The 10,256-nt window shown below is 44.7% G+C and overlaps 2 protein-coding genes across 6 annotated transcripts in view; both read right to left on the reverse strand.

Annotated features, from left to right (window-relative positions):
• slc22a15 (solute carrier family 22 member 15) overlaps positions 1 to 2,051 on the reverse strand; it is a 29,123-nt gene extending 27,072 nt beyond the window's left edge. For 3 of the 4 annotated variants that reach the window (XR_006013147.1, XR_006013148.1, XM_042009891.1), the window contains exons 1-3: positions 1,900 to 2,051; positions 314 to 466; positions 104 to 236 (exon numbers count right to left, since the gene is read on the reverse strand). Coding sequence is in view for 2 of the 4 variants with exons in the window: in XM_042009891.1 (XP_041865825.1) it covers positions 104 to 236; positions 314 to 466; positions 1,900 to 1,983 (370 nt within the window). In the remaining 2 variants the exon portion in view is untranslated. Of the gene's footprint in view, positions 1 to 103; positions 237 to 313; positions 467 to 814; positions 930 to 1,899 lie in introns of all 4 variants that reach the window. The other variant, XM_042009892.1, reaches the window with a different exon arrangement.
• A 93-nt stretch (positions 2,052 to 2,144) lies between these two features.
• LOC121655318 (natural killer cell receptor 2B4-like) lies at positions 2,145 to 4,301 on the reverse strand. 2 transcript variants are annotated; one of them, XM_042009898.1, is made up of 2 exons: positions 3,454 to 4,301; positions 2,145 to 3,221 (listed from the first exon to the last, which is right to left on the reverse strand). In XM_042009898.1, the coding sequence occupies exons 1-2, from the start codon at positions 4,194 to 4,196 to the stop codon at positions 3,113 to 3,115; spliced, it is 852 nt and encodes a 283-aa protein (XP_041865832.1). In that variant the 5' UTR covers positions 4,197 to 4,301; the 3' UTR covers positions 2,145 to 3,112. The 2 variants fall into 2 exon arrangements, with proteins under 2 accessions (XP_041865832.1, XP_041865833.1); XM_042009899.1 differs by having other exon boundaries at positions 2,145 to 4,300.
• Positions 4,302 to 10,256: the final 5,955 nt, after the last annotated feature.

A 10,256-nucleotide genomic window follows, 5' to 3' on the forward strand; every position in this document is an offset into this window, starting at 1 on the left:
CCAACCTTCCTGATCAGACTCTGGTCAACTTGCCGGCTGTCTCAGAACAGGACGTCTGACAACCACCCATCCTCCAGACCTCCACTGATGAGGTTTTCCTCACCTGCCAGGTAGACCGGCCTCCTACCGATCCTGTCGGAGAGGGGACCGAAGAAAACATTCCCAACCAGAAGCCCGGCGAAGAAGAGCGATCCAGCGAGGCTGACCTTGTAGGCCTGCTGCTTGACGAGGAACCACTGGGAAACCAGACCAGCAGGGTTTCAGGACGCGGTGATCTGATTGGACGATGTGTTCGCGTGTACGGCTTCCTCACCTCAGTGACGATGGAGTCGACGTCCTCTGTGAAGGTGACGTGTTGCGGTAGCTCCTCTGGGCTGAACTGGCCGCCGCCGTCCTGCGGCTCAACCCGGTACTCCGGCGTGGACCCGACCAGGACTATCAGCATGGACTGGAAGGCCATGTACACCTGGAAGACCCCCAGGTTAGCGTCGGCGCCAACAAGCGTAAAGGGCCATTGAACGCTCTTTCAGGGGCCAGGTCCTGCTCAAAAACTGCAACACTAAGGATGCTCAAACCTGGACTGAATTTTTTTTTACAGCTTATAGATCACTTCGATTTATTATTCTACTTTTAACAAACGGCCCTTTTGTGGTTGTTTGGCATCCAAACCACATCAGACCAATAATAACGTCCACTGGTGGTGAACACGTGAATATCCAGGAACTGGATATAGATACCTGGAGTACCCGGGTGTTCACCTGAGAAGTAAACTGGACCGGTCGCTGTTCCGAGACGAGGCCAGAGCAGACTTTACCTGCTGAGGAGACCGAGGTCTTCTGGCCTGCAGGGGGCGCTCCTGAAGACCTTTGTTGACGCAGTGGTGGCATCGGTCATGTTTTATGGAGAGGCCTGCTGGAGCAGCAGCACGCCTGCCGTGGGGAGGAAGAAACCGAACAAACCGGATCAAGAAGGCCAGCTCTGGACCGGGAGGCCAGAGGGAGGTAGACTGGAAACCAGCACAGCTCCCAGCAGACCAAAAACACACATGCACGAGGAAAAGCAGCAGAAATGATGTTTCTGCTTGTTGGAAATAATAAACAGATTTTTTATTATTTTATTTCCTAATTCTTTTTACGTATGAACATCTCATCTCTGGACTACAATCTGCCTGAAGAAAAAGGTCCATTAATCAGAAACTTGGTGGAAATTAATCTACATGATCGGCAGGATGATTCTGTCCAGATTTGAAGAGTGCAGGTCTTGTAGGTTTTGAGCAGGTCCTGGTCTAAAGTGGTCTGATGCCCTAAAGACCCACAAACTGACCCTTACTTGCATTTTCACAACGAGTATGATAACAAATCCATATCCACTATAGATTAATTCAGTCCAGATTTAAAGATTGTGTATGTTTTCAGTAGGATCTGGTCCTGTGGGCGTAAGGGTCGGATCTGGTCCTGTGGGGGTCAGGGTCCTCCAAAAAACTGTATTAGTTCTTTATGTTCATGTCCAATCAGAAGCTAACTTCACTGACGAACCATGGGGTCACATTTCATCTGATGACCTATTTAAATGTTAAATCATCATATATTAACCTTGAATACTCCGAATATATAAACTGAAAGTTACTAATTTATACGAATTCGTTCTAATTAATATTCCAGTCTAAAACAGAGATGTTAGCAACAACTTCGCTATAAATCCAACAACTGTTTCACATCTTTATGGGCGCTAATTATTTTCAACAAACGGGAAGCTGCAGATTGTATTTATTCTTGTAAAGTACATTAACCTGCCTCCCAGCAGCGTCTGAAAGCCACGTAGCGCCGCGTCGCTAACATACACACACGTCGCGTGCATCTCGTTTCTCTCCGTTAAAACTTTCATCGTCTAACCACCAACCTGCGACAGGACGAGGACCGTCACCGCTCGCTTCTGGTAAGGCCCAAACTCGCCAACAACCTGAAAAGCTGCTTCTATATCCATCCCAGGTGGAGCGACCAGGTAGCTCTCCGAGTTAGCATCGCTACCAAAGAGGAAGCGGGTGCGTCACGACGTAGGAGCGTAATCTGCAATCACTTCCGGTTTCGCTCCAAACGCCACCATTTTTTTATTCTTATTATTTTAACCAGAACTCATGCAAAGGGTTTCGTGTTGGTATAAGATTTATTCAAAAGGCACTAAAATGATACTGAAATTGTACAAATATTTAACACAATAAGTTACAAAATAAAAGCGGCGTTTATACTTTTTCTCGATTTAAAGCACAAGAACACAAAAGTTTAAAACTTACAATCACATCAGAAGCTGAAAACGCTCTCCAAGAGCTTCCTGTTAAGGCTGAACATCTCATTTTCTTTTAAAAGCAAGCATGTCTGTTCACATTTATGTTCTATATCTGAACTGAATGGAAACTGAACAAAGCTGTTGTACAAAACGTTAAAAACTAACGTCTCAAAGTTCTTTGTAATCTTCCCAATTTTGCATATGCGTGACATTTAAAGCATTTTATCTTAAAATGATTTATAACTACTAAAACCTGACCGGATCAAATAAACCAGCATTTTCAGGGCTGGACATCATTTCTGAGGCCTCTCGTTTCAGATAGAAGAGGTGTGGTTGGATTTTCTGCTCATTCTTTCCAGGCAGCTGTTTGCAGCACATCTGGTGGTGGAAATGACAGAAACACAGCTGGTTTGACTACACCCACACCCACAGGAATTTAGACAATTCAGCTCAAAATTATTCAGCAGATTCTTATTTTTACTGCAGAAAACTAAAAGCTTTAACAGTAAATAAAACAGAGCTGAGAAGCAGCGAGTAAAATGGGCTTTTTTAACTGTGACCTTAACAAGTTCATTTCAAGGCCAAATTTAACCCCTTGATGCCCATTTACTATCATCTTTTTTCATTTTTACACCATATTACTTCTTTTTAGCCATGTATATAATATCCACCCATCGTTATTTGTATTAAGAGGTTCGACCCACAGATTTAGCTGGACGCAGACTATTTCTTCGTGCAGCTGCTGATATTTTAACTCAAGCAATCATTCCTCTGCTGCTGCGTTTCTCCGGACAGAAAGGATAAAAAAGTCAGAACTTTTTCTGGACTTTCATGCTTCAACATTTCCATGCGTCTGAACGAGTGATATATGATTGTCAAGAAGAAAGAAAAAATGAAAATGTCCCGAGAATGAAGTTGAATCCTGTCTGATGGATGTGGGAGCCAACACCACCTGGCATGTTAGCATGTAGCATGTTAGCATGTAGCATGTTGGCATGTAACATGTTAGCATGTAAGCATGTAACATGTTAGCATGTAGCATGTTGGCATGTAGCATGTTAGCATGTAGGCATGTAGCAGTAGGACCAGTTTCAGTGACCGTCACAGTTGGTCTCTTTAAGTTTTTCATGCTCAGCAGGGTTTTCGCGGTCCTTTGGTGATGCAGCCCCCTCTTCCCTGCTGAACATAGATTTCAGTTTGTCTCTCTTAAAAAATGCAGCAACTCCAGCTCCAACCATTGCTGTGACGGCGATGACGCCCCCAACAATCCCAGCTACGGGGGCCTGTGGTGGTGGTTTGAAGAAGGGATTTTTGAAGGGTTCGCTTTCCTCTTGACTGACTGGATTTTCCATTTTGCAGGAAAATGTCTCAAAAGCTTGTGTTTGCTCATCATTGTTGATGTTCAGGTTCTTGTCTGACTTTGCCCACTGTCCGTTTCCTCTCTTCCAGGAATAGGAGACGAGTTCGGGTCTTTCAGGGGCTCCGCCGCAGCTCAGGTTGCAGCTTGGTGAGGTCTCGGTGCATGTCAGGGTTCTCAGAATTACTTCAGGTTTGGGTACCTTCTTGATGGCCTCCGCCTGGTATTTCTCCTCCAGGACTTTGTTGTTGATCTCCACCTCGAACTGTCCGGCGTCAGCAGACGTCGTGTTTTTTATCGTCAGCTCTGCGGTGTTTAAGTCCAGAGACGTTCGGTTTCTAAAGTCGCCATAATCCTTCAGTGGAAGCTGGTCTTTGATCCACTCTGTCACAATGTTCCCTTTGTGCTTCCATGTTATGCTGGTGATGGGAGTCTTTTGCGACGGAGGCTTGAGAACGAGCGGGTCACCGACCGCGAAAAATGCTGCTTTACTCTGGGCCCGCGCGCCGCTCATCACCGCGAGCAGCGCGAGGAGAGGAACGATCCGTCCAACCATGTCTGCTACTCAACACGAAGAAAATACAGCGAAGATGTCGACAGTACACACCCAGAGCTCCTTCCTTTCTGTTTCAAGCAACATGGATGACAAGGGTGGAAAGACCCGGGTGCCCTTCCCTGCCTGATTAAAACATATTCAGTTCCATCATCTACTAACGTGACCATGCCTACTAATTACTAATGAATGGTTCGGAAAATAAGCCTTTAGTACAGAACCTGTTTTATTTTATATATTAAGCATTTGTGTTTGGAGATGCATTTTTTCATTCAGGACCAGCAGGCATTTATCTCAGCCAGCTATCGTGTTAGCCTGCTATGCTAAGTTAGCTAGCGCTTCCGAGATAAAATTTCCCCAAAACCTGGACACGGAACGTTTTTTTACACTGAACAGTAGTCACACAACAACCTGTACAGGTGTGGTGTTAGCGCGTGTGACAGGATTTCCCTCGTTTAGGTTCGGGGCTGTAAGAATAGAAAGTAAAGAAAGAAAGAAGATGGCTGCCTGTCTCGCGCGTCTGTACCGCTACCCGCGCGATCAAGCCGGTGTAGACAGATCAGCTCGGGGTCTATTTATCAATTGATCACATATTGAAATATAAGCTTGTTTTTCCTTTGTGAGTAAACGAGTTGGAGTCTGAAGATGATTTGATTTATTCATGGTGTACAGTCTGAGATTATTTATTGGATAATAAATTAATATAAAACAGAAGTGCCCACCTTTGTCTCAGTATAAACTTTATTTACATAAAAAACAAACAAACAAACACTGGAGCAGTGATTTTCCAGGGAAGCTGGTTATCAGGCTGTAAGCCTGTAACGTGACAAGCATCCATCAACACGAACACCCTTTCAGCAGTCACTGGATGTTTGAAGGTCTTCAGCGGGTTTTCCTTCAGCTGCCACCCGAGCTGGTTGCACATGTTGATATCGGAGGCAAACCCATCCATTGTCTTACAGCTTTTTTATGCCACATTCATGCAATTCCTCCAGAGCATGAACAACCAGAATCTTCTGTGTCTGGTGACAGACACTTTGTGAGGTAGCCGGAGCTTTCCGGTTCACCTGTAAGCCAACTGCCATAAAACAAGCACCTCCATGGCTACATCGGTCGCATCCATGCCATACCCACATACCCACATATCCAGACATTTTCTGGGTGTATGGATTGTACTGGACATGTTTTTTGATGGCCATGGCATGCAGCATGAGGACCACAGCGCCAGCAGGGTCTTCTTCACGCTGCCTTCTGTGTTGAGCCCTGGCTCTGCACCCACCGACCTTTCTGTTTTCCAAAACTTTCAAAAAACAGTGAAAATACAACATTCAAGCTCAAAACTTTGCATCAGTTCCCTGTTTGTTGCACAACGTAGGATGTAGGACTCAAGTGTCTGAAGTATTCTAACCAGTGTGTTTAAAAAGTATCAATCATCACAGGAGGTCCTGGTAGACTGAAGAATGAAAATCTTTCCAGTGATGTTTATATGAAACCTCTCACAATGATGAGGAGCAGAGCTCTGCAGATGCTCTTAATTTCATAACCGTAACATCCCTGCCAGGACCAGGACTATGGGAAAAAGAGAAAGGGTGTGTGTGTGTTCATTCATTTATATGTGAGTATGTCTTAAAAGAGTTGCAGAAAGTAAGGAAGAGGTTTATATATGACCAGAGCCACGATGCTTACAGCTCTATGGGATAAAATACAAATGTCACTGGGCTGAGGTTCACTTTCAGGAGATGCTACTGGATAAAATATAAGAAAATAACTTAATTAAAAACAACCTGAAAAGCTCGTAGTATCCCACAGAGTACTGTAATACACAACAAATCAATCATCCTTGGACACGCGGAAGAGCTGATGTTAAATATAAAAAGAACAAAGTGTGTTCTAAACTTTTGTTTTAAATATGAGTCATCTCTGCACGTACGATGAGTAAAAATACACCAGCTCTTAGGAGGTCATCTCTAAACCCAACCATCTCTCCAGTGTTCACACAGGGCTCAGACCTCCTTCTTACTGCAGATTCCCACTGCTGCCTCAAATCTCTCACTGGGAATCCTTCGAAATGTCAAGGGGAAAAAGAGGAGAAAAAACAGCAGGAGATAGATGCACAACGTCTAGCATGACATGGCGGCAGCTGGACTCCCAGAAGTCTGACTAGCTCACAACTACGCTGCCCTCCTGCTTCATTTCTGGCTTGAGACGTTCTCGCTTAGAAGTAAGTAAGTAAAGAACTTTGTAGACTTGTAGACAACATCGAATACCAGTTTCTTTCATTAGCATTTCGTTGATAGCCAAAATGACGGTAGTTACAATGACGTATTATAAAATGGTCAAACAACTTAAATTATTTAGTCTTACTTGTGAAAGGTAACACCACGCAATCGGCTTTCAGCATTGTGTTGGTTATTGCAACCATAAGCTACACAAAATACGGGCATAGTTCTGGTGCTGTCTTGACTTCGCTTGGCTCTGAAGCTACCCTGGAATGCAGACATCCATCCAATATGGCAGCGATGCTGCTTCACGCTCCAGCGTGTAATGAGGCATCTGTGTTTATTATGTCTATGCTTAGAAACCAGGTGGAATGATATGGGACAACCAGACGAACCTGCATCAGTAGCTGGCTGTCCACTGACTAACAAGGAAGCTGAAGATTAACCATATTTAGAAGGAAATTATATAACAGGATGAAATGCTGAGGAAGCGCTTCCATTACAGCTTTATGTTGTGAGGTTTACCCTAAATAACACCCTGATAACGTTTCTGCTGCAGCGATGAAGAGTAAAGCAGAGATGGGACCACCTTCTGTACGTCCAGCAGTGATGCCACGTGGCCGTGAGATTACATTGTTTGTGTCCACTTAGGGTTCAAATTAAACTTAGAAAGTTGGGTCCAAAACTAAATAAATCCAAAGTGTGAAACAGGAATTCATGTTAAATAGTGTTGAAGGCTTTAAATAAATCTCAGAACAAAATCAAACCTTTGTCTTCAGGTAATTCTAATCAGGTAGCAGATTTCGTTGGGAATTGACCGTCCTTTCAAAAAGCCTGATTATGTGTCTGAAATGATCCGAGGTATCCCAGTCTTCAGTCTGTGGGTATTTATATGAGTTCAGATCAGAGCTTATAGTCATTACTGAGCAGGATACTGGTCTCAAATCTCGTTCATGATTTGGGAGGTTAGCATCCTTTATTCCTGGGACCAGTATTATGAGGTTGGCTAATCATGCATGGACCTGCTAGCGGTGCAGCAGAGACATTAGCCTTGGAAATAAAATCATGTCTGTTTTCTGACACCAACCAGAGTCTTGTCTGGATTCAGCAGGTTTAGACCAAGGAAAGGTTGGTTCACCAGGGTCATTTACCTGGATTATAGAGGTGATTCTGAAATGCTGATGGAGATCGGTCAAGATATTAAGATCAGCAGAAGGTTCTGGGTGGGATATCGCTGGCCAAGTTCCTAATGGAGTCTGTTGACACAGATAAGGTCCATTTGCTCTGTGTAACAGAACTGTACCTATATACACTCCCCAGGACAACTAAATCCTCAGACACGGACTATCCAGACACCAAAGCCCTCCCTCTTTGCAGTTAACATCTTCCCAGCAAATACGGCCACATCTGCTGCTGCATGACTAAAATCTATTTTATCCCCACACTGATTAGACCAGAATCTTTCATCCGATTCACTGGTGCAGCTTTCGAAAAGAGGAAACACTGAGCAGTTTGGTTTCATTAAACAGAAAGATATAACCTCAGCATCAAGGGAACCATAAGAACAGTCCGAATATGACGAAGACATAAAGGAAAAATAAGGGAAATGTGGTTCTAAAGAAGCTGGTGCTGGAACAGAGTATTAACTAACCCTGAATCTTTTCATATTTTCATTATAAAACTGAGGATTTTAACGTGTTCGATGCATTGAAGAGGCTTTTATGGACGCGCTATCTGGAGTTTCTGTAACCACAGACACAACCGTTACAGAACATAGATTACATCCAGGGACAACCGCATGAAAATGGACATTTAGACCGTTCCTTACGTTTTCTCTTCAGTAGAACTTTGACTACAGAATCTTTAAAACTGGACTTGCGTTAACACGAGTCAGAATCTGGTTTATTGCCATGTAGGTTTACACGTACAAGGCTGAACCAGTTTCAGAGTCATGGGGGTTCCCGGGCCATGTTGATGAGAGAAAAAACTTTCTATGGCGTGAAGTTTTGGTCCTGATGGACTGAAGCCTCTTGCCAGATGGAAGCGTCTCCAAGAGTTTGTGACCGGGATGGGAGGAGTCAGCCGCCATCTTTCCTTCATGCCTCATGGACCTGGCGGCGAACAGCTGGTTGCAGCCAGTCAGCTTCTCTGCAGAGCGAATGATCACGAGGTTTGCAGTTCATGATAAAATATTCCAGATCAGGAGAGCAATACTGTTCGATCACTGTCACCAGCCGCTGTTAGTGTAGAAGCAGATGCCTCCACCTATCATCTGGCCAGAGTCGCGGTCCGCTCTGAAAGCTGGAATCCTGCCAGTCCGGTACCGATCCACACAGCAGTGTCTCTGAAACACAAAACGGAAGAAACGTCTCTGCTTTTTCCACCAGTAGCTGCAGTTCATCCAGTTTGTTGCACAGTGGAGAGAAATATTGCCGGTAGTCGTGTTCGAAGTCCACGCCGGCACGTTTCCCTCTCCTCCGGCATTTCACTGCATGGACGAAGGTGAGGGAACCTTCCAGTAGAATATCCAGTAAATCCACGGACGAGGTGAGGAAAGCTGGAACCAAGTGTACAAAGGTTGTTTTCCTAATGTTCATGAGCTCTCCTCTGGTGAAAGAGCTCTGGGTACTGTAGCAGAACACTGATTTCAAACACAAAATAAGAAAGAACAATGCACACCAACACAGAGGCAGCCATCTTGTCTTGTAAAGACTTGGAGAGCATCGCAGCCGACCCACCGGAGGTCTCAGGAGGATCTGAAGAGCAAAGACAGAGGAAGCCGTTTTCTACCCATGTTGTCAGGATGGCCTGAAACAACCCGTCTCATCCGAGTCTCATCAGTCGATGTTGCGAATGTTGTCGTCATCTTTCTTTTTCGGGCCTTGAAGTTCCATCGTCTCTTCTAATGCTCCAGCTCTTCGTTTTGGCATGTCTGCATGGCTCGAAAGAATTCTACAAGAGAAGCTTGAAAATATGAAAGAAATCAAAGATGACTTCAGGAAGACACTGGAGCTGGTGTACGGATCCACGAGCTGAGGGAAGGAAACGCCCAATCAATGACAAGATTTGTCGAAAAACTCCTTAGGGAGAAAACTGGACCTATCCCCATCATTCAAGCCGAAGTCTGAAACAGCTCACCAGGCTTTGGTCGTGCCATCCAAACATTCCTCTTCAAGAGCCGTTGTTATTAATGATCCATGAGGCCATTTTGTTCCACAGGAAATGACTGAAGGAGGCCGTTAGTGTATAAACCCTCAGTGCTGAGTCAGCATGCAGAGGATGAGGAAGAGGAGGATCAGAGATGAGGCCTAGCCTCTACGGAGGATAGAGAGAGACTAGGGAGGCCCAGAGACCCGGGCCATCAGCAGCAATTGTGGAGCAGCAACCCAAGCTGGGGGGGTAATTTTTCTGGCCATAAAATAAATACACAGAACATTAAAATCAGCCCAAGACATGAAAGACAATTACAAAATCAACTAAGAATCCAAATCGCTAAAATAAAATTTACCTCAAGAACTAAGCCAATAAAAATGTTGATCAATAACATGAGTTTGTTATCAGCGGATGGAAAGTGATTCTTTATTTGAGCATAACAGAGTGGAGGTGGTAAAAATTAACCTATTAGCTTCTGGACCTATGCGGTCTACCGGTGGAGGCGGATTTAGGAACTGGGATCCAATCATCTCTGGGTATCAGGATCAGGTCTGAAGCGCTGCAGCTGCCTCAAACAAAGCAGGTCTAGTCCTTCCTGGAGCGCTACGATCAAACCCCTCCTCCGGGCGAGGTGGAGGCAACATAAAGCCGGCTGGAAGAGACGAAGCCTCGGATGGATCCATCTCTGTAG

This window comes from Melanotaenia boesemani, chromosome 16 (assembly GCF_017639745.1).
Source record: "Melanotaenia boesemani isolate fMelBoe1 chromosome 16, fMelBoe1.pri, whole genome shotgun sequence".
NCBI lineage: Eukaryota > Metazoa > Chordata > Actinopteri > Atheriniformes > Melanotaeniidae > Melanotaenia > Melanotaenia boesemani.

Bases quoted from the DNA above. Each gene is read 5' to 3' on its own strand.
- LOC121655318 (XM_042009898.1), bottom strand. From the start codon at position 4,196: ATGGTTGGACGGATCGTTCCTCTCCTCGCGCTGCTCGCGGTGATGAGC. The intron at 3,222-3,453 runs GGGGGCTGCATC...GGTGTTGGCTCC, and splicing joins TCTATGTTCAGCAGGGAAGA to CACATCCATCAGACAGGATT.